Here is a 26378-nt window from a genome sequence, read left to right on the forward strand (position 1 = left end):
AAAATTTCAAATAGCTCTTTGCGACGTTAATTTGAAAGAGACCATCCTAAAATTTTCGAGACCAGTGGACATTGTTTTCTAAGGTGCGAGTGGTAAACCGATCATAAAAATGGAGCGCGCGAATGTCTTACCTGGACCAGGAAATTCCGCATAACTCTTTGCGACGTTAATTTGAAAGAGACCATCCAAAATTTTTCGGGCATCACTGCTGTCCAGAGGTCGCTGGCAGCCCTCCGCAGCCATCTTGGAGCAAAACCGGAAATAAACATATCTATCTCTTTCTATCAGTATTTCTCTCTCTTTCTGTCAGTATTTCTGTCTCTTTCTATCAGTATTTCTGCCTCTTTCTTTTTTACAGTTTCTTTCTCTGTCTACTTCCGCTTTTGATCCTGCAATCTAATTACAAATTACGATTAAATTGTAATTATGTAATTGATTACGCATTATTTTCTGTAATCGTTCATTTAGATAGTTGACAAAACCAAATGGTCAACTACCTAAATTAACAATTATAGAAAATAATGTGTAATCAATTACAGTTTAATCGTAATTTGTGATTTGTATTTAGATTACATTTTGCCCAACTCTGGCGTTGACCAATGAACGTGCAAGTTCAGAGTAAAATCTAGGGAAATCACTCACCAGTTGCTCACCGTTTTTGTCGGCTGCCATTGCATGCTTCCTCCATGTTTATATGCTCTAAGTTCTGCAGTGATGGAGGGAGAAACACCTACAGGAGTGGTGGTAAATGTGTCCGTGAATTGACGCCAGTGCCATGCCAGCCAAGTGGTGCCAACGCGAAGCTATCCACGGCCAACCAGCGTTGACAATCTATTTCCCGGCGACGCTAGTTGGCCGTGGTTAGGTTCGCGTTGGCGCCACGGGCCACGCAACTAATGCAAGCGCTGGCTTGGCGCTGGCGTCAGTCACGTACACATTGCCACCACTCCAGTAGGTGTTTCCCTTTCCATCACTGTGACTTAAGCCTGCCGATCTCCGGACGCAACTGACGCTGTCATTTTGATTTGAATCGTTCGTATTTCGTAGCCCATACAGGTACTGTGCTTTTATAGACGCCACGCGAGACGCAGTAATTCGTGAACCTTTTCATAGTTTTCCATTCTGTGCTTGAAGTTTCAATATGAAAACGGAATCAGGTGAGACCAATACTTAATACTTTTGCATCAGCAGAATTGCAGAAATGATATTTTTCATGTAGTATGTATCGTTATGACATTAGAAATGTACTAATAATTGATATTTTACACATAGGCAGTGATGCCATTGCCGGACCTAGCAGTGCAGCTTTTATAAGCTTGGACGTAAAGACTGAGTCAAGTAAGATATATCTTTATTAGTGTTTCAAATCATAGAATTATAAACGGAACGTAGCTTCTTTATTCAATGATTATTTTCTTGAAATTGCTGTCTAATATTGTGTGAATAAAAATTACTATTTTATGAATAGGCAGTGATAACACGTTCGTCGTCCCTGTAAAGAAAGTAAAGAGGGAGACGCCGAAGCAAGCATTTCGTCAAGTTTGGCTGGAGGACCCAGTCTTTAAATCCTGGCTAGAAGAAGTCGAGGACGATCCTTACAAGGGGAAATGTACAATTTGCCTAAAATATATTACATCAAGCAAATCTAACTTAAGGCATCATGCAGGCAGCCAAGAACATATCATGAACGTGGAATATGGAAGAGACCCACTATCACCTACAGATGAAGCAACAAGCACGGATGTAGCGATTGATTCAAGTTAGATATATCTTTAGTACTTATTAGTGCCTCAAATCATAGAATTATAAACGGAATGTAGTTTCTTTGTTCGCTGATTATTTACTTGAAATTGCTTTTTAATATTGTGTGAATAAAAATTAGAATTTTTTGAATAGGCAGTGATAGCATCTTCACCGCCTCCACTGCAAAGAAAGCAAAGAGGCAGACGAGGAAGCAAGCATTTCGCCAAGCTTGGTTGGAGGAATCAGTCTTTAAATGCTGGCTACAACCAGTCGAAGGCGATCCGTACAAGGGAAAGTGTATGATTTGCTGCAAATACATTACAGCAAGCAAATCTAATTTACTGCATCACGCTAAAAGCCAAGAGCATACCAAGAACAAGAAATATGGAAAGGGATCACTAACAAGTACAGGTGAAGCAACAAAGAATTTTTCAGACGAGTTAAAAGTGGCAGAAATAAGAGTATGCATTGACGCAATAGAGAATAATAGATCCTTTCATTCATTCATACATTTTATGAGTATGCTACAGAAGACTCTGCCAGACCAACATATACTCAAATGCATGTCTCTAAATCCAAAGAAAATGACAGCTATTACTAAAAATGTAATAAATAAGTACATTATTACGAAAACCATAGAAAATGTACAGGGCAAATATTTTTCGGTTTTGATCGACGAATCAGCAGATATGTTCGATATGAAAATTGTATGTTTTTTAATACGTTACCTTCACGAAGGACAGATATGTACAGATCTATTAGATTTAATTAGGATTAAGGAATGTACAGCAGAAAACTTATATCGGTGTTTTCAACATTCTTTAAAGAAGTATAATTTGCCTGTAACCAACATAGTTGGGCTGTGCGTGGACAATATAATTGACATGGAGGGAGAGAATAATTCGTTGATTTCTCGTTTACTAGCAGACAATGACGAAATTTGTATCTTACCATGCATTTGCCACTCGATACATTCGGCTGCACGCCAAGCGTGCGAATACTTGCCACAGTACGTCGAGAAGTTTTTGCATTCTCTTTACTCATACTTTTCGCGAAATCCTAAACAACTGAGTATGTTAGAAGGTACGCAACAGTTCGTGAAGGTTGGAAAGCGGAAAGTTATACAGCCATCGGAAACTAGATGGCTAGCACAATCTGAATGTATAAAGAGAGTCTTAAATCAGTGGACAGTTTTATTCGGTGTGTTTGCGGAGGCATCATCAGAAAAACATGCTGATGTCGCAAAGAGAATATATTCAAGTTTGAATTGTCCTTATACCAAGGCGTATTTGCAATTTATGGATTATATATTACTTATATTTATTGAACTCAACAAACTACTTCAAAGCTCGAAAATTTTAGTTCACCGCCTGCTCCCCGAATGTCGCAGACTGTTAATAACAATGGGAGGGAATTTCATAAAGTCTAAATATCTGAAGCAACCAAATATACATAAAATAAATGTCAGTAATGAAGATAATTTACTACCACTGACAAAAATGTTTACTGGTGCAACATGTATGGATACACTGAGTAAAATTGCAAATGGTAATTTGGAAGAAAACGAAGACATGGTACAATTTTATACAAACGTCAAGGAATGTTACCAATCGGCCTTCAAAAATATTGTCAATGGAGTGCCATTTGATGATACATTTTTAAATGCACTGGATTTTTTAAACCCGCAAACAGCTTTAGACATTGACAAACACGACCACGACCAAATAAACTGTATTTTAAACAAATTTAGTTCAAAATTTGACCATGATATTATAGTAAACGAATGGCATTTATTGCCGTTTACTTTTCCGGAGAAGGCAAAAGAAAAGTTGCAAGCAATGGGTTTACAGCAGTTCTGGCACGAAATGAGTATCACTACCAATGCTGAGGACGAATGTATATTGCCAAACATATCCAAACTAGCACAGTTATGCTTAGTGTTGCCCCATTCGAATGCTGATGTCGAACGATATTTTTCCACTGTCAACCAAATAAAAACTAGAGATAGGAATAGATTAAACACAGAAACAGTAGCTGCCATCAGCAGAATAAAACTAGATTTGAAAAATACAAATGCACACTGGCAAGATTATAAAATTACTGATGATATGTTAAATTTCTTTGATAACAGTATGTATAATAAAGATAAAATACCGGAAGAGCTCATAGGAATTTTATTGCCGGATGAGATGAATGAAAGCTCTAGCGATAGCGACAACAATTAGGAAATATTCTATGCATAAATGTATATATTGTAGTAGTTAATATGTATATATTTATGTTCCTTTCATGTTTACATGTACATTAATTTATATTTTACCTGTAATATTAAGTTTTGTACATTAAGTTTTATATTTTGTAACTACTAAATACAGAAATAAGTTTTATTACCTTACACGTATAGGTACATCATATAACAAGATACATTCCTTCAATTTACCATTATTAGTGTATAAATATATAATTATTTTGCGCTTTCTTTTACATTCCATCAATATTACATATATTTCAATTCATTTTATTATATAGAAACAGGAACATAAAGGACCTTATATTTTTGAATATTATCGCCACAATTCATCGCAGTGACGTATAAGCATGTGATAAGGACTTTCAGGGCAGTATTTTCAGTCGCTTATTCTTAAGCATTCGGCATCCTCTACTAACCTAGTAGCTAGTAAAGGATGCCGAATGCTTAAGCATTTGCTTAAGAATAAGTAGCGACTGAAAATACCGCCCTCAGTGTTGACAGTTTTGAGCGTCAAAACCAGTCACGTGATCGGTTCACGTGATTTTCAGCATCAAGCGGAAAAGCTGAACTCGGTTTAGGTTTTCTGCTAGACGCTCGTTCACTCTAACTTGCTCTGACTCGCTCGTTCGTTGGTTGAGCGTCGGTCACGTGATTGGTTTTGACTCTCAAAATGAGCGTCGAGCGTCGGGATGAAATTGCACCTTAAACTCGGTTTAGCTTTTCCGCTTGATGCTGAAAGTCACGTGGACCGATCACGTGACTATTTTGATGCTCAAAACGAGCGTCTAGCATGGCGCTAGCGTCGGCTGGCTGGCGCGACATTTTCACACACATTAACGCCACTCATGCAGGTGTTCCCCCTGTATTGCGAGTAAGATTTATTTATAGCGAATTCGGTACCTCGCACTGATTCTGCACTGGTGTCAGAAAATGTTTTAGATTGGTTGTTTCTGGTAGAAACGAATATAGCTCTATAAGAAGCAATCAATCCAAGTCATTTTTTGGCACCAGTGCAGTCAGTGCGGGTTTCCGAATTCGCTATTAGAAAATCCAGACCATCACTGGTCAGAACCCTGTTTCCCGGTAACACTGACAGTGCACGTACGCCACACACGTGCGCGCGCAGATCCTGCGTGTGTGCACATTGGTCAACATGGGTGCGTTCAGCGGCTTAACTGTTGAATAATCGCTAACTGATTTTTCGCTGAACGCTACAACTCAGTTGCTCACTTCTCAACACGTTTAGTGATCGGTCGCTATGTTTTGTAGCTTAAATAAAATCCGCTACTTTTACGGAACGTGATGAGTTGCTACAAATATCACTACCCTCCTAAGTGTCGTTCAGAGTTCCGAGGAACGATGACTGATCAGGAGTGATCACGGTTGAGTCAGGTTGAGTCCGCCGAACGCACCCATTGGTGCACATGTTATCACACGCGATGCACATACCATGTGAAAACAATGTAGAGATAGGTTTTCAGCAAGTGATGAACACTTATCTATTACTTGATTTTTTCGAAGTGTTTCAGAATTAATTTTACATTCAATTGCCTTTTAAGAAGTTAATAGTGCCCTCTGCATAGTTTAATATTCTTACCGGTAAATAAATTGAGGTTATGTCGCACAGAGGTTAAACATTCATATAAATAGTCCCTGCTATTACTATAGACAAAAAATGAATAAATTACTCTCTGCGTCAATAAAAGAAGTAAGTCACAAGATACAAGCCGGCGACATACGCCCTACTGACCTTACGAAGGCAGCTGTTAAATTGACAACGATTATTAAACCACTGAACGCATATATTACTGTAACCGCTGAAACAGCCAAGAAACATGCCGAGAATTCGGACTCACGACAAAAGAATCGTAACCTACTGGGGAAGCTCGATGGGATCCCCATTGCGATTAAAGATAATTACTGTACAAATGGTCACCTGACAACATGCGCGTCAAAGATGCTTTCGAATTATGTCCCCGTTTACGATGCGACTGTCTATCAACGTTTAAAAGATTCTGGAGCGGTTTTAATTGGCAAGACTAATCTCGATGAATTTGCTATGGGTTCTGGAACTGTTGATTCGTATTATGGCCCGACAAAAAATTTGTGGAATTCGAATGTAGTAACAGAATATTATTCTTGCGATACTTGCGAAAAAGAACACGCAAACGAATCTCGTGAAAATTCTTGGCATATAGCAGGTATAATAGCTGTCGAGTTATTTTCTCAAATTGTTTGTAAACAGCGTATGAATTTTAGGTGGAAGTAGCGGTGGTTCTGCCGTGGCTGTTGCCACTGGAACTTGTTACGCCGCATTAGGTTCAGATACCGGTGGCTCGACTAGAAACCCAGCCTCTTACTGCGGTCTTATTGGGTTAAAGCCTACTTATGGATTAGTGTCGCGCTATGGGCTTATTCCTCTTCTAAATTCTATGGACGTACCTGGTATTCTTACGAGAAACGTTGACGACGCTGCGCTAATCCTAAATGCCATTGCTGGTCCGGACGATGCAGATTCTACTTCTGTAAGAAGAGAATATGTACCGCTCAATTTACCAGACACGATAGATATTAGTAATCTTAGAGTCGGGATACCGAAAGAGTATAAACTGTCAAATATAAGTCCCGAAATTCAGGAATGTTGGGACAGTGTCTGCGAGTATCTAAGGGAAAGCGGCGCGTCGATCTCTACGGTATCGATGCCACACACAAGTTACTCCATAATGTGTTATTCGGTTCTGAATCGCTGCGATGTTACCAGTAACTTTGCTTGTTACGATGGTATGCAATATGGCTATAGAGCAGACGAGTGGGGTTCTGTACAAGAGCTTTACAGAAAAACAAGATCAGAAGGATTTGGCAAAGTAGTTAAGGATCGTATTTTAATTGGAAACTATTTCTTGTTAGAAGAAAATTATGACAAATATTATCTGAAAGCAATGAAGATGCGAAGGCTAATCTCTGATGATTTTGACATAGTATGGGACAATAATATCGATGTCTTACTCACACCTACTACATTAACAGAAGCTCCAGATTACAATGAATTTCTGACCCTGGATAATCAGACGCAGTGTTTAATTCAAGATTATTGCACGCAGCCTGCTAATATGGCAGGCATACCAGCAGTCAATGTGCCAATTAAACTCTCTACAAATGGTTTACCTTTATCTTTGCAACTTATGGCACCAGCATTTCAGGAAGAAAGACTTCTAACAGTAGCAAAGTGGATTGAACAAAAAGTAAAGTTTCCAATGCTTGAATTAAAGGATGTGCCTGTCCTTGAATAACTGTTTTCACACCAATATTGCTCTGTTTTTTGCACACAAAATAATTATCTTCTAATGTACTTAAATGATCAACAAGTAAATCGAGTCAGGTTTAAACTCAGATCATGAATCGCTTGAAAAGTTCTATATAGGTGATTGCAATATTCGTGAAATGTAATATTTTACAGTCGCGCGTATGTAATTGTAAATGGGATTTAAAGGGACAAGGTGTCTCGCCGCGAAGTTGTAGCAACGTGAAATGCAAATTATACATCTACCAGCCATCGACCGTATCAGAAATTCCATTCGTTGAGTAATCAGGTCGCGTCTGCCTACCACGCTGGAAGACCCTTCTGTTATTGCGCTGCGCTATAGTGCCATTTACAAATGAATGCCAAGCCGATATGTGCAGCTGAAAATTGCTTGACACCGGTCTCGAATATGAAAAGAGTGAAAGAGTGGGCAGCGCCGTAATTAAAAGGCTCGAAGCGAAGCATTACGAATTCTGCGGGGTTCCTGTTTATTATAAATGAAGTACATTTATGAATGTTGTATTAAACCGTCGTTGATACGCTTCTTGCTATATCATGGTTTTCATTTCGAGATACAGGGTGGACAACGTAACGTGTAATAAGTTCTTTTGGCAATAAACTATTAGGGATAATAAGGAAATATTCTTTTGGTATTTTACGATTCTCTGAGGCCCTTCGAAATGTATTTTATCCAATGCATTCTTCTGTCCCGGATTTCTGGCGACCTAGTCTGGTGAAGTACTTAATTGCAATACCTCACCAAGAAATTGTAGCAAAAGAAGTCGCTAGACGTATAGGAAAATGGGCGTGTCACATAGACGCACGAAAGTTTGAATGAAGAATTTCTGGAAGAGCTAATGTTACTTCCGAGAAAAGTCTAAAGTGCAAAACAAATTCGGACATTCCATTGAAAAATGCGAATTGACTTCCAGATCTCTCTAGAGTGTTTCTTGTAACCATATAATTATTACACATAACATTTTCGCTTATTACTGGAAATGACGGAGACATTTGACGTGAACAGAGTTATTGAGACACTCTGTATGTACACAGTTTTTTTCACCTTTTTCGGTGATAAGGTAGAAACATTCTCTCGGATATCTGCTTTACCAATGTCAGTGATCGAAAGTCGAAACGCAATGTGTTTCCCACACCCACCGCTCGGAAAACGAAGAGGGAGCTCGGTATTTCAGGAGATCGGTATTTCAGAACGTGAGACACGAGAGTCCATAAGGTGACAGGTCTATCCTATCCCTCGTCAGTGTCATAGGGTATTGCATTCGAAGTTATCGAATAGCAAGCGCATTCTGCTACGATGTTCTGACATTTCGAAGCCTATTGTTCCCGAGAATCTTGCAGAATCGAATGATAAATAAACATCGCATGTGCTTAATACATGAAGCTTCCACAATTATGAGATCGTCGTGACATTTCAGTTGATTTTCGTTGCAGTTACGTACAAAAGTAGCAAGTCAAGGTGAAACATCGATCGACGATATTCATAATGAATTCAGGCAAATTCTCTTTTATCACTAAAGTTTTAACCAGACATGAAATATATGTATCTCAGATTGAAGATTTCTGGAGTTTTTTTAGTTCTTAATTGGCAGGTGGGCGCCAAAATCATCCATGTTGTTCTCAGTGTCATATCCAATTACTTTCGACAATCCAATTCATTGTTTACTTACTTCATTTTCAATCAAGATTATATTCCACAATACACACAGAATTAAGTGAAACAAAGCAGCTATTTCTAACACCTAAAATGCACCCAGCTAAAATCATAACTATTTCACAAACTCTTTATAACGTGCCATCGCAACTATCGAATATTCTAGCTACAATCGATCATCGGTGCAAAAAATCGGGTGAAATCTACTCGGATCGACTTATAAGAATCAACAACATAAATCTTTGACATACCTTCAAAATCCCAATTGGACAAAAAAGAGCGTTTCGAGTGCATCAACGTAATAAATCGATCGCAATATTATGTACGAGCGTACGTCAACGCGCAAAGCAACGATTAACCCAGAAACCGAAAACCGTTCAGCCATGAACAAAAATAAACGAACTTCGTGAGATAAGGAACAAAGGCTTTGCCGTAGAATATTGTGGGAAATGTGCTTCTCGAGATGGGAATGTTGAAGAATCGTAAATGTCTAATAGCTGGGAGCAGGCTCGCGTTGTAAGGGAGGTTCTTTGGGAAAATAGGGTTGGGCACGGGGGGCGAAGGGCGCATGCGTTGACCCGGCCGAGGGCTGTCGTGTCGCTCTCTGCCGACGGATGCGCCAGTCGTCGTGACGACCTCGAACCGTCAGTGTCGCGAGCCGTGGGGTATCTTTCCGATCGTAGACGTAGTTCGTCTCACCTGTCGCCCTCCCCCCTCTCGTTCTTTCTCTCCTCTCCCGGTTGTTTTTCTTTCTCGTTACGCGATATTCAACGGTGAACCGGTGTGCGATGGTGGCGCGTCTCGTGTCGCGGTAGACTTCGCGCCGCGATCGCGACAGTGCCGTAGTTCCGTAAACAAAGCGGGATCGTTGTGCCGTTGTGTCGACGATCGAGATCTCGATTGCGATTCTCGTTGACTCGCGAAACAGTGCAGGCGCCGTTCGTGTTGCGCAGAACAGCGGATGATCAGCCGTCTACGGAGGAGCTTGAAACAGGTGTGTGCGAGCCGTTTCTGAGGGTAGCTCGACCAGATGTGGAAGATTTAAAGGTAAATACTCGATGCCTGACTAGACAGTAGTTTTATGAATATTCAACTGCTCGTTACCGATAGGCGTTGATCGAAAGATTCGGTTAGGGAATTTTAAATGTAACGAGACTGTTTTGTCTGCCGCTTGTGCCATTGGTGCAGCGAAAACCGGAGCCACGCTAGTCGTTAACGTACTTTTCGCAGAATGTGTTCTTACCATTCTTGTAACTTGCACGTCGGTTGGCAATCTACATCTTTCGTACGTAATTATAAACGGTATTTTGTACCCTTTATGCGTGCGGCAGTGATACCAATTTCGGTTAACCGACATCTCGAGGAGGTTAATTATCGTGGATCGCTATGGGTATTTAAAAAAAGAAAGGGAATGTTTCTTAATCGTACCTTGCATGCTATTTTTATAGTATTTTAATTCCGTCGTATCTAAGATCTGTTATAGCTTTCTACTTTCAAAGAGCAGTGAAAAATATTGGTCTATATGATAATCTGGAACGGATTTTACGTCATTGTAGGAAAGCATCGTTTATAATTATTGCAACTCTAGGGAATTTGAACTCTACTCAGTTTCTATTCTTAGGTGTTTTAAAATACGCCTATCATTCATCGGGAATTTTAATTGCGGGTTACTCTGTTCTCTATTTGAAAGTATGCAATCGGAAATACGATTGTTAAAAATATCGAAAATGGATTCTTTCAGTCACTTTAAATCGGCGCTTCTTAAAAATAAACCGAATAACACATGTCACTTTTATGTACCCGTGGTACTTATAAAACTGTTTAATAATCTTAATTAGTAGAACACGCGTGGGGAACGCCTATAGGTGTTCCGTGAATATGGCCAGCAGTCTGGAATCAAGATCTCCGCACGAGGCGTATGCTAAGTGTTGAAATCTTATCGAAAGCGTTGAAAGCTTTTTTTCACTAGTATAAAAGTTAAGAAATACACTTTGTAAGGGAAGATATGATTCGTACATTTACTATAACACAGTCGTTGGAGTTATTGTGAAAACGGTAATAAGTAGGGGAGACCGGGGCTGGTAGGCCAGTTTTTCAGTTTTTGATTTTTAATAAATTATGCGAACGAAATATCATTAAAGCGGTTAGTATTTTTGATACAGCATACGTTTGGCTATATGATTAAATTATTATAGCCGACTCAATGTGACAACAATTAAGGTATTTTAATGTTTTTCTAACACCGGGGTTGGTTGGATCGGGGTTGGTTGACTTACAGTATGGGGTATTTTACAGTTTAGGTTATTAGGAACTTACCTCAGTGGTACCGTAAACTGGGGGAACATTGGCAGCACCGGGTAACATTGGCATACGCCGGGGTTACATTGTTTTACGTCAGATTAGTAAAACTTAACCTGTTAATGCTATTAATGCTATTAAGATGTAAAAAATGAAATAAAATAAACAAATTTAAGTGCCAATGTATCTTACTGGCTTCAGATTAGTAAAACTTAACCCGTTACTGCTATCTATATGATGTTACCCCGGTACACTAACGATTTAACATATATTAAGGGGAGGTTCTGGTCTAAATGTCGATTTTTTTTTTATTTCATTTTTCGAATGTTCAACCTTTTAGGAAAACGTGTTTAAAAGGATTTGTTGAAATTCGTAAAATTCCCGAAGTTATAGGCATTTGAGTAGCGGCAAATGCGGTAACTTTAAACGCGTTTTTCTTGAAACAGTGTTCTCAAAACGGTGGGACCTGTATCTTCAAAAGTTATTATCCGATTCGACTGAAACTTTTTTTATTTTGAAGATTATTCTTTTGGCTAGGGGGGGGCTAACAAATTACAACAAAATTGAAAAGTTATAATTTTCAAAGGCGTTGAAAAGAAGAAAAATATAGGGAAAAAGTGATTTCAAACTTGAAGTGTCGTTATTTTCTAAAAAAATGTAATTTTTGTAATTTTGTTTAGCCCCCCCCCTAGCCAAAAGAATAATCTTCAAAATAAACAAGGTTTCAGTCGAATCGGATAATAACTTTTGGAGATAGAGGTCCCACCGATTTGGATCAATTTTTTGACGCCTTGACTTTAACGACTCCCCAAGGCTGTCTGCAATGATTAATTATAAAACAAAAAATATATTTCTATAATCTAAGACATCCTTAATACAATGCAACAAGTCCCATTAAATTATATATAGTAGTTTGCCTTTAATTAATTCCTAAATATCACCTATTTTTGGGGGCTCTAGACCAGAACCTCCCCTTAAAGAAGGAAAAGGACACAAATTTTGTGCATTCTGACACTTGTAGTACAATCGCAAAAAAATGCAATGTTATGATAGGATACTTAAAGCAAATGTAAACATGTTTATTTTTAAATTATATAACAAAATGTTTCAACAACCTGCCAATGTGCCCCAGTTTACGGTAATAAAATCACACAATGTCACAAGAGTTGCTTTATTACAAAATATTATGTTCTTTCTTTCTTAAACAGGGCCGTTTCGGGCGGGGGTGCAGAAAGTGCCCCCGCACCTGGCAGGCAAACCTAGGGGCGGCCGCGGGCCGTTTATTATATGTAAAATTTTGATTAATAAGTATAATAATCGAAACTCTTTTGCATGATAACTGTTTAAAATTATGTATGTATAGATATGAAAGTAAACACTGCATATTAAATTCTTAATTAAAGAATTTTTAATTAATAAGGGCGGCAAAATGTTGTTTTTGCACGTGAGCGGCGAAAACTCAGGAACGACCCTGAACTTAAACATAAATTATAATGTATTTATAATATAGTGAAATTTAATCAAAAAATAAAAATCGCTCTCTGAATAACAAAATAACAATTTAAACCTTATTAACATTATTAGTCAACCAGCCCCGACCGATCATTTTCACTTCAATAATCTATATAACCTTCAATTATTTATGTGTAAAAAAAAATACTATGTCAATAGATCGTCTAATTAACAAACTTTAAAATATTCCCTTAACATTTATTCTATTGTAACTATATAGAGCGTGAAAAAATAAAATCTTTAAGAAAAAATGTTTACTTACGAAGTCAATTTTTCGACAAACTCTGATAACTGTTGAAAAACGTGCGATCGCGGGGTGGGACATAAATGCATGGCATAGTAGAAGTGACTTCTTTCTACAGTAAATCTTTCCGCAGTAGAGCACATGTTGGTGCAAAGTTATTAACAATTAGTCAACCTACCCCTTGAGACAACCAGCCCCGGTCTCCCCTACATTTAAGTACCTCTCGGTTCTCTAATGCGATTCTTTCGAGAGATCGGTATATGGTAATTATCGAGTAGCGCAGTGTGACAATGTCAATGGGTATGAATTGAATCATGAAGATTGATAAAATAATAGAATTTTGCAGTGTAAGCTGCGTTTGACATTGTTATACGAATATCAACGTTTATTGCTTAATGTATTCATTAATGCCACATTAGTAGAATTCACAGGCAAATATACAGACGATAGTTGCCTTTGAATTGAAACTCAATATTCGAATTTTGTAGGAAATTATATATCCACATTTGAATGTTATCCAAATGTGAAATCTATTTGTTGGTGTAAAAGTCACGCATTTTTATAAAAAAAGCTAATTTTGTGAAAAGATGTGGTTTGAAATATGTAACTTTTTTAAGTGATATTTAAATGTGGATTAAGGGTAGATAGGTAATATTATTCGTGCAAAGGAATTGGGGTAACAATTGAAAGAAATGTGCGTGTCAGAGAGGAATACTTTCTAATTTGTATATCATTTAAGGAATAAAGGGCTTTGCTCGAAGGGTTAGCGGCTTCTATGGTAGATTGTGTTATAATACATTTTTAATTACCATCAAAGTATATAGTTGTAACTGGTGATAAAAATAAAACCTTCCTCGTGTATACCTATATTGTACATGTAGCAGACATTTTTAAATGTCATATATTTTTAGATGAAAAAGTGAAGTTAAAACAAGGGCAAATAATATATACCTTGCGACATTGATTGCAATCTATAACTAGAATAAAACAAAACATGGATAAATAATGCTGAAAATAATTACGACATTACTCACTTCACCACAATACCAAATTCTCTAAAAATTATTCGTATTGCAGAAACAACATATTTATTAAAAATATTTCATGCTTCGTGCGATTCTTAAATCTTAGATACTTTGTTTATTTCGAGTCGTGCATATTCCATCCTATTACAAATTCTGCTTTATCTTCCACTGAGATTAGTTACCATCAAACATTCTCTGTTTCTCTTCCACCTTTCAGCTATTCAGAACAATGCACAAATTTACCCCACAATTCAAACACAATTAATTAATTTCCTCGTGATTAAAATTAATGGAGAGTTTATTCCCCCAAATTGTTGCGAGCAGTAGACAAGCGTTATCGACTTACATATACTGGTTTCTGGATTTCTCTTCATTATACAATCACGCGTATCAATTTCAATTAGATTAAAATTCATCGATACATTACACAATTTACCCCTTCAAGCTATTCTCTGAACAACTCTCAACCAACATCGCTTTCCAATCAGTTGCAAGTATTCATGCCCTTTGGATTGATGTAGAATATTACAGACATTTCTTCGGATTGTTCACAAGCTACCACACAGAAATTGGAAATTAGAAGAAACTCCTGTTTTCATATCCATTTTTGCGAACCCCTCTGTCGCCCGACTCTCCGCCGATAATAGGATCCGCCAACATTGGGGCGCGCGTAGGGAAAATGTTTTTCTGCTCTGTACAGCATGAAGCGTCTACTCATTCGTTCTATTTCGAGGATATTGATCGGCTTTCATGCCATATGAGAATATAAGGTTTCGAGGGAAAGTTAAATCGTAGCCTTACGCTCGACCTTAATATCTTTAACCATGATCACCGCAGACTTTCTCAGGAATCTGCGTCCTCATCTCTCTCCCATTCGTGCATTGCCGTGCGCAACGAAAATTCTTCCCTCCCCGAACTGTGATTCGACAGTCTTTTCACTTCCCCCACGGAGACAATCGAGCGCAAAGTTGCGATTAAAAGTGTTCTTCATCTGAAACACTCATAGTTGCTTCGGCTGTACTTCCGAATGGCCCCAGTGGCCGATCGACGTATGGTTTGAGGCGAGGGGTGGGGAGCGCGCGTGGACCCTAAATCTAAAATTGTTGCTTCGGGAATTTACTAGTTTCCGAGATATTAATAAAAATCTTCTAGCATTTCTGTTTACTTATTCCGACACAACGCATTCCAATTTGTTCGGGATATTAGTGTTGGTTGGGGCTAGATTAGTGCGGGGGGTGCGCGCCCGCTTGCTGGCGCGTAAAGCATGGTAGCGAACCGATGTGAGTTTGGTGATTTGAACTAGCAACTTGCGAATGCAACCCATCGTACTATATAGAGTGTTAGTCTACTGATAGTCAATATTTTAGGGGGTGATTCTATAGGCCAAAATAAGACGAAAATATAGAATACAATTTTTTAATATCGCGCTTCGTTTTCGAGAAAATTGACTTTGAATTTCAGCTACATAGGTACGCGTGCCTTTCCGGCGCCTGAGGATCACGCCGAGGTAAGGGGAACGCGTCCAGCAGTTCGTAAAACAGTTTGGGGGGACGGGAGGGTCGCCGGGTAGGGGTGCCTGCACCTACGTTCCAAAAATAATCCCTCCAAAAAATTAACAATAATTTTTTATTAATATTTTGGAAACTAATAAATACCCGAAGCTACAATTTTAGATTTAGGGCCCACACCCTCTCCCCACTCCTCCCTCCAAACCTCATCTCGATCGGCCACTGGGGCCATTCGGAGGAATATCCGTTGCTTCACAAATTCATCCTCGTTTCGCCACTGGTAACGATAGAGTCCATCGTTTACGATGCCCCAAGTACAAATTTTTTAGAAAATGCCTCGACATCGTGTAACTTACATTCGTTTTTGCTCGTTAGTAAGCGTACGAACCTTGCCCGAATCTTTTTAAATGCTTCTTGTAAAAATTAATTTTCAGCGTGTCCTAGATTCGCTCACGTGTCGCACGAGGATTTTGGCCAATTACATTTTGAATTGTGGCAATGTGTTCTCTATACACTGCGTTCCACATTAGAGCGTACTCGTTTCGCGCAGGGATACACTGTTGATTGGTAGTAAACCGTGCTACGACCAATCGTGTGCGTCAGATCCGTGGGAGCTGCGCAGATCGGTCGCAAGTCGGTAGGGGCGTTGGTACGCTCTTATGTGGAACGCAGTGTAGGAAGAGCACTTCCATGCTGTGATGCCAGATCGGGGACGGGTTCCCTCGAGAATTTCCCCCACCTCGCGCACACTACGCCGGAGCTGCGTGTCCGTGAGTTGGACTCCGAAGCGCCGAGCTCACGGACACGCTGCTCCGGCGTAGTGTGCGCGAGGTGGGGGAAATTCTCGAGGGAACCCGTCCCCGATCTGGCATCACAGCTTCCATGGTCGTTAGGGACGTGGATCATCCCTCGAGTTAAACCTTCGTGGTCGCGCCTTATATTCAGAAATTGGATATACTTCCGCATGGCCCCAGTGGCCGATCGACACGAGGTTTGTGGGGAGAGGTGGAGAGGGGGTGTGGGCCCTATATCTAAAATTGTAGCTTCAGGAATTTATTAGTTTCCGAAATATTAATAAAAAATTATTGTTAATTTTTTTCTACAAATTATTTTTTTGAACTGCGTACAGCTAGCCCTGACGGGGGATCCATCCTGCCCCCTCCCCCAATTTGTTCTACGGACAGTTGGACGCGTGCCCCTCAGGCGCCTAAAAGGCACTCGTATTTAGCTGAAATTCAAATCCAATTTTCTCGAAAACGAAGCGTAATATTAAAAATAATTGTATTCTATATTTTCGTCATATTTTGGCCTGAAGAATCACCCCCCTAGAGTATTGAATATCAATAGAGTACAGTTCTGTCTCTCTATATACGCGAGCGTCGGGGCCGGACGCGCGCAATTTGAGAGACGAGCAGCCTATTCGGCTTGTTTGGATTCCTCCTCGAGCGCTCGAGTGGTATGGGGCGACGCGCAGTTGTTTTTCGTTCGGCGTTCGGCTTCTTCGGGTTTTTCTTTGATACGTGATACCCAAATTCTGTCGCTCAGTCGTAGAAAATTAATTGATTCTCGGTATTTCGACTGTGCGGCGACTACAGAAGAAGTAACGGGGATAGCTTCACGCGTATAGAGCATCTGAAAACGCGTGCAATTTGAGAGACAACACTGTAATAGGTGGATCCCCGGTATTATACCCTGTATAATAGGATGGATCTTATCCGCAAGTTTCTGGTTCAAATCTCCAAACTCACATCGGTTCGCTACCATGCTTTATGCGCCCCCTGCACTGATCTAGCCCCAACCAATACTAATACCCGGAACAAGTTGGAAAGTGCAATGCGTTGTGTCGGAATAAGTCAACAGAAATACGTAAAGTTTTTTACTAATATCTCGGAAAGTAAGAAATTCCCGAAGCAACAATTTTAGATTTATGGTCCACACACCCTGCCCACCCCCTCCCTCAAACCTCGTGACGATTGGCCACTGGGGTCATTCGGAAGAACAGCCAAGAAATTGATCGCATTGGGTTCACTGCACCCCAGCGACATTTTTGAGTTAGCATTTTCGTATTTTTGAATCTTTCCAGATATGTAAATTTGGATACGAAGAAATTTGTAGTTGAAAAGGGCAATTTGTTCTCGCGATAAATCCGCTTTGGAAGTCGTAAAGGCGCGACATTTGAACTGGAAAATTTCTCTTGGGGCGTGGTACACGTCCTGTGACCACGAAGGGTTGTAGTCGCCATTTTCGAAATTTTTACACCAAAATTCTGTCGTTCATAGGGTAGGTAATGGTCATTGGATTCCACCTCAAGTGTGTCTAATGCTTTTGTTACTCGATAATCACGTTCTGATGAATATAACATTTTTCTCTTGAAAGAGTGACCCAAGAAATAGCCCCTTTTTGGGTCCCACGATTTTGGAACTGAATTTTGTGCCAAATGATAGCTTATGATGCGACACCAATCCCGATAAATTTTCAAGTTGAGGTGACAATTAGTTTCTGAGATATGAGAGGTGAAAGAAGTGAAAATCTTATCTTTTATGTCATTCCGATAATTTAAACAATTATTTCCAGGGGTTTTGCTGACTGCTAATAACGAATTGGAACTCAGATTTTCAAATTTCACGAAAAAAAATCAAGAAATATAAATGTCTGTGTAGTAGGTGCGTTTTTAATATATCGTCCACAATGTTAAATTGGCCATTTGATTTTTTTTCCATGAATTTTGAAAATCTAAGTTCAAATTCGTTGATAGCAGTCAGTAACACCCCTGGAAATAATTGTTTAAATTATCGGAATGACATAAAAGATAAGAAGATTTTCACTTCTTTCACCTCTCATATCTCAGAAACTAATTGTCACCTCAACTTGAAAATTTATCGGGATTGATGTCTCATCTTAAGCTATCATTTGGCACAAAATTCAGTTCCAAAATCGTGGGACCAAAAAGGGGCTAAAAGTGCCTCATTTTGGAGTCACTCTTTAGTTTGTGGACATACAAATGGTGATTTTTTCGATTAGCAAACACTCGTATCCCTCCGTTTGTTTGTATCACTATTTTATAAATGACTATTTTACAACCTTACATTGGTTGCAAATTTTAGAAACGAATTTGTCGTGAATATGCGATATGCAAGTGTTATTTAAATAAACATAGGTAGTTCTATTTGAATTCCGGGAATTATGTGGTTACTAACTCTGCAGGATTTTAAAGAAAAACTGTTTAAAAATATTACTGCATGCGGCATTCAGTGAAATGAGAAGAAAGATTTATGTCGTTAGCGAATGAAATTTTTTTATTCCACTCGGTTTGTTTTTCAACTTCCGTGTACATTTGTTCCAGAAGCTCCGAATACCTTTCTTTAACGCTCACAAATGCCCCATTTGCATAATAAATATTTTCGACTTGCTTCTGCATTAATATTTCAAAGCCTCCTTTTCGATATCGAATAAAAAATTATGCCCATTTTCGTAAATTACTTTTACACACATCAGTAAATTCATAAGTCGTCCTTTCTTAAATTTTAATTTATAACAAAGCACGCACATCGTTCGCTCTCCGAAACACATTAAAAGAAAAGACGATGTAATCGATACTTCGCAAGAATTTTATTAATTGATCCACGCGTGTTTATTAACGATTCACAGGAATTATTGATCGGTTCCCACGAATTCACGCGGCCGTCTTTCGCTGCGTTCCTTTTCGTTTTGAATAAATGATGCATATTAAAATAAGTTGTTGAATAATTAAGGAAGTTTCGTTGCCCTATCGAAGACTGTAATAGAACCTACTTCCTTATCGTTGCATATTTCCCTACGTCGACCTCGTTTCGAGTAAACACACAGGTTGCACGTAATGTACCTACGTTTATGTGCCGTGACAAAAACGGTGCATTACGCCTCGAAAAGCTCGCGTTACGTGAGTGCAGGCCATATCGTTGCGCGGAAAAATGCAAGTTAACGAGCTAACGATAACGGCACGTCGAATGGGTTAGTAACTGACTAATTTTATTACGCCGCGAATGTCGCGTTCGATGCACTCATACTTACGGTAACAGTTGATCTTTGCTTCCCTACGATTCTCCGATCGTTACTTTTCACCTTTTACTTTATACGCGTAAGTCCTTTTGTATTAAAACCGAAATACACACTGCTGGTCCTCTGAATAATTTTGCCTGAATTGTACTTCCGTGGTCAATACCGCAATTTATTGATTGTAAAAGTAATTGATTTATTATCTGAGAGTTTTAACAATAAAGAGGTTTTTGAACTACGTAACTCATTTTCAGGGAAAGTTGGATATACACTGATTAGTTTCTCAACCCTCCAAATGTATCCCAATCAGCAAGTAAATCAGCACGCTAAAACAGTGTTTCCCAAGCTTTTTTTGAATCGCGACCTCCTTTTATAATATTCAAATATTCTGCGACCACCCCCCATATAAAGTAAGGTAAATTTAATAAGGGAAATAAACACATTAAAAATAGATATTTTAGAGTATAATTCTAACTTGGTAGTATTAAAAAAAATTACAAAAACCGGTAGGGAATTACTGTTCTAAATTGAGGGGATAATGTTATGTGATCATAGGTGGTACCGTTAAATGGGGTAACTTTGATTACAAAACTAGATTTTAAAACAAATTCGTCTAGCATTTATTGTATAACAGGTATTATTTTTAAATAAAGTACCATTGATAGTTTTAATTCCTTACTTCAAGATGCAGTTTATCTGAGAATAATACCTGCTAGGTACATTACAATATATTACAATAATACAATAGATGCTAGAGGAATTTGTTTCAAAATCCAGTTTTGTGGTCAAAGTTAACCCACTTGTACATACCTACCATAGAGTCTGAGTTATAGAAGCTTCAAGGAAATATTATGTAGATTATAATAAGTTACAAATAAACAGTTAATTCAAATATGAAAGTACGTAAACACAAAATGAATACTACACTTTCATAATACCTACGTGGTCTTCCTCTGCGTCTATTATACAATATTCGTTATAATCACTTTTAATTAAAGGGTTACTTGAGGCTTTTGTCATGATATTAAAAACGCCAGTGCCCACTTGGACAATATTTGGACAACTTCCAACAGTTTCTTTGCACCCCATAACACTCTGCCTCCCTCGCGTTATTATTTTTTTTAAATTTGAAACGGCTTCAGTGTTACAAACCAGAGATGGGCAAGAAATTATTTGAAACAAAAATTTCATACACAAATTTTTATTTCAAATAATTTTTTGCCCATCTCTGAATGACGAAATCAAATTTTACTGCGTACCGACCCATGCTCTATCAAAAGTTCTACGATTTGGACAGAAAAAGGGCAGTTTGTACCAGAGATGGGCAAAAAATTATTTGAAATAAAAATTTGTGTATGCAATTTTTATTTCCAAAAAAAGTTATTTCAAATAAAAATTTGTATATGAAATTTTTATTTCTAAAAAAAATTATTTGAAATAAAAATTTGTGTATGAAATTTTTATTTCCAAAAAAAAATGATTTGAAATAAAAATTTGTGTATGAAATTTTTATTTCCAAAAAAATTATTTGAAATAAAAATTTGTGTATGAAATTTTTATTTCCAAAAAAATTATTTGGAATAACAATTTGTGTATGAAATTTTTATTTCCAAAAAAAATTATTTGAAATAAAAGTTTGTGTATGAAATTTTTATTTCCCCAAAAAATTATTTGAAATAAAAATTTGTGTATTAAACTTTTATTTCCCAAAAAAATTATTTGAAATAAAAATTTATGTATGAAATTTTTATTTCCAAAAAAATTAGTTGAAATAAAAATTTATGTATGAAATTTTTATTTCCAAAAAATTATTTGAAATAAAAATTTGTGTATGAAATTTTTATTTCCAAAAAAATTATTTGAAATAAAAATTTGTGTATGAAATTTTTATTTCCAAAAAAAATTATTTGAAATAAAAATTTGTGTATGAAATTTTTATTTAAAAAAAAAATTTATTTGAAATAAAAATTTGTGTATGAAATTTTTATTTCCAATCATTTTTTGCCTATCTCTGGTACAAACTGCCCTTTTTTCTGCCCAAATCGTAGAACTTTTGATAGAGCGCGGGTCGGTACGCAGTAAAATTTGATATCGTTGCCGTTTAAGTATTTCATGAAGAAATCGATCTACGATCAATTATTAACTCGATGCTATAAATATTTTAGAACGTACCTGTGCATTATATTTATATATTTGCAACGTCGTCGAGCCCATTCATTTGGAAAATCTTCTCACTTAAGCAACACTTTCGTGCGATTATAAATTAAGTAACCAATTGTTGGGCCGGTGATTTGGCGCTAATTTAGGTGGTTCTTCCGCGTATCTACCACGTTGTGTTATCTTACTTTAAGAACACTCAGGCTCTCGCGCTCCTCTTCCATCCGCCTCCGCTCCACTCGAACGGTGTTGTCCGTCGAAATTAATTTAGCCCGGCTGAAATTTCAGTTTTATTGATGAAGATTATATTTAGAGAGGTCAGAATGCGCGGCCTGAAAACTCGAGATTTCGTATCATGTGTATTTTTACGCGTCCACTATGGCAGAGTGTTAAGTTCCGCTGGCGATTGTAACACGGTCGATTCCTCCATCGATTCTTTCAGCTTGATTGCTGTACAGAGTGTTCAGCGTAACGGTCTATAAAGCGATAGAGGAAGGGTTATTAATAAAACTTTGTGTCTTTCGAGTGAAGGACAAATTGCAGTGAAGTAATTACGAGTACAAATTATTATCTTTAATTACAAGGTCAAGGGCGCTTTCATTTTTTTTTTAATGGAATTGTACGATATTTTTACCATAAACGTCGATATGCATGAAAGTATGTTTTACTCGAGTGAATGCTCGAATTGCCTGCCGTCTTCTGTATTATAACACTTTACACGTGCACAGAAAAATACCGAGGAAAGTTCATGCCAGTGAATATTATGACACGTTGGGAAAGTGGCAAATGCTTTCGGGAAATGTATACGAGTTAATGAGAGTTTGTGTTTCGAGCTTTTACCAAAAGGGGACAATCATTTTCAATATTTTCGTCCTTTGTAACGCGAGGGTATTTTGGCGATTTTTTACCCCCTCCCTTCTCGAGTGTAAATATTCGTAAGATTTTATGTTTCAACCCCCTCGCATTTCCTTCCTTACGTAATATACTTTTTTCCATTTCCAACAAAACTGTCTAACGTGCGCGATGAAACGACATCTTTTAGGCTACTCATATTGAAAATTAGGTTAAAAAATATTAGGTAAGACACCCCCTTCTTAGAAAACTTAAGAATTGCCCTCCGCCCTAAAAAACCCTTACGTTATTTAAGAACAACCCCAAAACAGTATCGTTGATAAGTTTCTTTACCATGTTATCAAAAGTGGTTAAAAAACCGTGCAGCTTGTTACGTTGAACACCCTGTAGATTGTAAATATTACGACGGTGGCACGCGATGATTGATCCACGTTCGTTTAATACGAAAGGGAATGTCAAGGGAAGAAGATAAGAGTTTATTCGAAGCAGATGTACCTCTCGAACTCGGTGTAATTTTAGCGGGCGGGGATCAAAATACAGCCACCCTTTTCCCTGGAATCTCAAACACCTGAAATATTGGCGGCATAAATCACACCAGCCCCTGAGAATGAGAGCCGTATAAATCAGTTCCACCTTCCGAGGAGCGAATAACGTATGGTATTCGATATAAGAAGCGAAAATATGGGGCTGACTAAGTTCCCCAACCTTCTATTTTCCACTTACGTATATCTATCTCATTCTCGCGGCGCCTCGTTCCAGCTCAGCACCCCCGATTCATAATTTACGGCTACAAACGAGTCTTTCTCTATAATCCTCCAGAGAAACGAATTTTCTTGACTTCCCCACCCTGTTCAGCTTCATCAACAGCGGAACGACGTGGAAAATCATCCTTTGTTCAATAATTTACCATTCACGCGCATAAACAGTATTTCTTTTGTAGTTGCTGCTCTCCACAAGCCCGTTTTAGTTCCTTAAACCAAAAGGAGTGCGTATTAGGGTGGCCCTTATTTATAAGTGCCGAAATTTTGTTCCGTATTTAACCCTTAACTGGTATCCTGGGGTCAGTTATGACCCCAAGCACGCAAGGTTCGCTGCAAAATATTTGGTTGTCTAAGTTTGTAAACTGAATTTCTAATTAATTTCATCATAATAGTTTAACTTTCTACGTATCTATTATTTTATACATTACCTACGAACAAAATAGGTATTCATAGAGGTTGATCTAATGTCGACTTTACAAATTTCTGTGTCCTTTTTTATTTGGGGTCTGCCACGACCCCAGGATAACAGTTACGTTTGAAAAAAAACAGTATACCAGTTAAGGGTTAAAGAAATACGAAATGATGATGAATTCTAAAGACCTGGTCTTCTGCACCCTTTCCTGTTGTCCGATTGCAACAATCTTTTTCGGGGACTATTTTATTCTGAAATGGAGATCCATATTAGGGGGTGAGGGCAAAAGAAATCGCATGTTGAAAATAAGGGCCACCCTAGTGTGCATATAAAAGAATGGCCCACATGAACCGTATTTACAGGTCGCTGCGATTTGGAACATTATTTTACACACTTAAGTGTATATTATTCGTTACTAGCGCAAACAAATATTTTTATGTCAGGTATAAAAAATAGTTTCCACTAAGGTCGAAGCCAGATATATTGGCCGGTGGTTTTCGTGGGGGGTATTCTCCCACCACACCGTTTGCCTGCCTCGGTGCTCCTTTTCTCAACGTTTCCTGACTCGCTCTCGTTCCATCTCGCTCTCGCGGAACAAGAGTGAGCCAGAGGTGGTGGGGATAGTGCCAAGCTTCTGGCGTGTAGGCCAAACCGAGCTCTTAGCGTAGAAATACACACATCAGAATAGGTGTGCGTTAGCTCCGAAAAAATTCAGGAGCTTTATTGGTCAGAACATTGATTCTTTCTCGATAGCTTCTAGAGATCCCTATTTCACGTGTATTAAACGTATCTGTACCTCAATTCGTGTATCTTTTAGTACACGGGTACCCGTGCACTATTTCACGTGTATTTAAATACACGTGAATTTAGATACTCGTGTATTTATAAATACACGTATATTAACGAATCCGTATTTTGATTCGTCTGATTTTTAATATCTATAGATATCCCAGAACTCTGGGGGATTGCGAAATTCATAAAGGAATTAATGTATTTAAATATATTTACTAGAATAATATGCGGAAAGTATGGATTACAAATTTTCAGATTGTAACTAATAACACAATTATAAAATTAACAAGATTTATTTAATCGATTACCTATTTCGATACAAAAAATTAAGGCATTACTGGTAATAAGCGAGCTTCTTTTTAGACGCAACGATAATCCTTAAAATTGAAAAACATCACTCGGTTTTATTACACTTATTGCTTAAGTGACCGCCATTGCCCATTCTCCCGCAGTTAATGCCCAATTCTGATGAAAATACACAAATACGTTGATACACGTGTATTTAAATACACGTGAAATAGTGCACGGGTACCCGTGTACTAAAAGCTACACGGATCGAGGTACGGATATATGTAGTACACGTGTACCCGTGTACACGTGTCTTTTTACTAAACGTACCATACCATGGTCTCTAATAGCTTCGTCCCGTATTGGTCTACGCATAGCTTCGTAACTATTACGCTAAGAATAAATAACAGCCAAACGGCTAGGTTCAGGCGGAGCCGAGCAGCGTTCCCGTTAAGCCGCGTATTCACCTGCGCATTCGCCCCGAATGTGCATTCGGCGCGCACCGTTTTTTTGCCCGTTCGGAGCTCAGCGCGCATTCGGCGCGCGTTCGGGGTTGAGTGAAATTTGCGGCGTCCTTTTCATGGTATTGTTCGGACCCGAATGCGCGCTTTGATGGACCGCCAACAAGCGGATCGGCCCGAATGCGCGCCGCGCCCCGGACACGCGCCGAACACCGGACGAGCAAAAAATCGGTGCGCGCCGAATGCACATTCGGGGCGAATGCGCAGGTGAATACGCGGCTTTACCCCAGCAAACTCTGCGAGAGCCCCGCAACTCCAAATGACAAATCCACGATCGTCAGGTGGTGGTGGTTGATTTCTCCTCGATTGCTGCTCGCGAAAATGAATTCACCGGCCAATATATCTGGCTTCGACCTTAGTACTCCTCAATCGACAAGGACGTCAGCTGGGGAGTCGTTAATTGGAAAGCAGACAGCAGCTCTTTCCCATGCCCCTAAAAACGATTAATCCTAGCGACCTCCCAATACTGTCCGATTATGCGCAAATTTTGCACAGGTGTTAGTAGCATGTTTGGACCAAAATCAGCCTTGTGGAGAACCTACATTTTATACTTGAAAAAATAGCCCGCAATAAAGAATAGTAATGTTAAAAATACAGCGATCTTCCTCGGCCGATTGATGGCCCCACAATGTCCAATTTGAATTGCGCAAAAGGCAGAGGCAAATGGGTCAAGCGACGGTCGGACGTTATTGCTTCTCTTTTGGTCCCGTTTGTCTCTACCGTTCGATCCCCCCGACGGGGAGGAACTTTGGGGAAACGTTTGCGCGCAGACGTGATTTGAAAAAAGGAAAAGGGACTACAATTTTTGTACTCGCCTAGGACAGTCGCCAGGCCTTTTCTCCTTGCTGGTTGGTACCTTGTAAACAAAGGAAGCCACGGAATGCTGCGTACCTTTCCCGCGACGCAGATGATCCATTCGAGGCTCAATTGGAGCACAAAAGGCACGTTTACGGACAATACCCATCGCCGAGCCTCGAAATAGCTTCGCCCTTTTGATACGCGACTC

General features: G+C 38.7%; 3 protein-coding genes across 13 annotated transcripts in view; all 3 read left to right on the forward strand.

Annotated features, from left to right (window-relative positions):
- Positions 1–1120: 1120 nt before the first annotated feature.
- On the forward strand, positions 1121–4074 carry LOC143375486 (uncharacterized). The gene is made up of 4 exons (XM_076824657.1): positions 1121–1157; positions 1273–1338; positions 1469–1759; positions 1897–4074. The coding sequence occupies exons 1-4, from the start codon at positions 1142–1144 to the stop codon at positions 3966–3968; spliced, it is 2445 nt and encodes an 814-aa protein (XP_076680772.1). The 5' UTR covers positions 1121–1141; the 3' UTR covers positions 3969–4074.
- A 1346-nt stretch (positions 4075–5420) lies between these two features.
- Gata (glutamyl-tRNA(Gln) amidotransferase subunit A, mitochondrial) lies at positions 5421–7937 on the forward strand. Its single transcript, XM_076824681.1, has 2 exons — positions 5421–6195; positions 6254–7937. The coding sequence occupies exons 1-2, from the start codon at positions 5670–5672 to the stop codon at positions 7282–7284; spliced, it is 1557 nt and encodes a 518-aa protein (XP_076680796.1). The 5' UTR covers positions 5421–5669; the 3' UTR covers positions 7285–7937.
- A 1647-nt stretch (positions 7938–9584) lies between these two features.
- The window catches only part of Liprin-gamma (liprin protein kazrin), a 280018-nt gene continuing 263224 nt past the window's right edge, over positions 9585–26378 (forward strand). For 8 of the 11 annotated variants that reach the window (XM_076824647.1, XM_076824645.1, XM_076824651.1 and 5 more), the window contains exon 1: positions 9586–10014. The gene's annotated coding sequence lies outside the window, so the exon portion shown is untranslated. Of the gene's footprint in view, positions 10015–26378 lie in introns of all 11 variants that reach the window. The other 3 variants (XM_076824643.1, XM_076824655.1, XM_076824653.1) reach the window with 2 other exon arrangements.

Source organism: Andrena cerasifolii, chromosome 12 (genome assembly GCF_050908995.1).
Source record: "Andrena cerasifolii isolate SP2316 chromosome 12, iyAndCera1_principal, whole genome shotgun sequence".
NCBI lineage: Eukaryota > Metazoa > Arthropoda > Insecta > Hymenoptera > Andrenidae > Andrena > Andrena cerasifolii.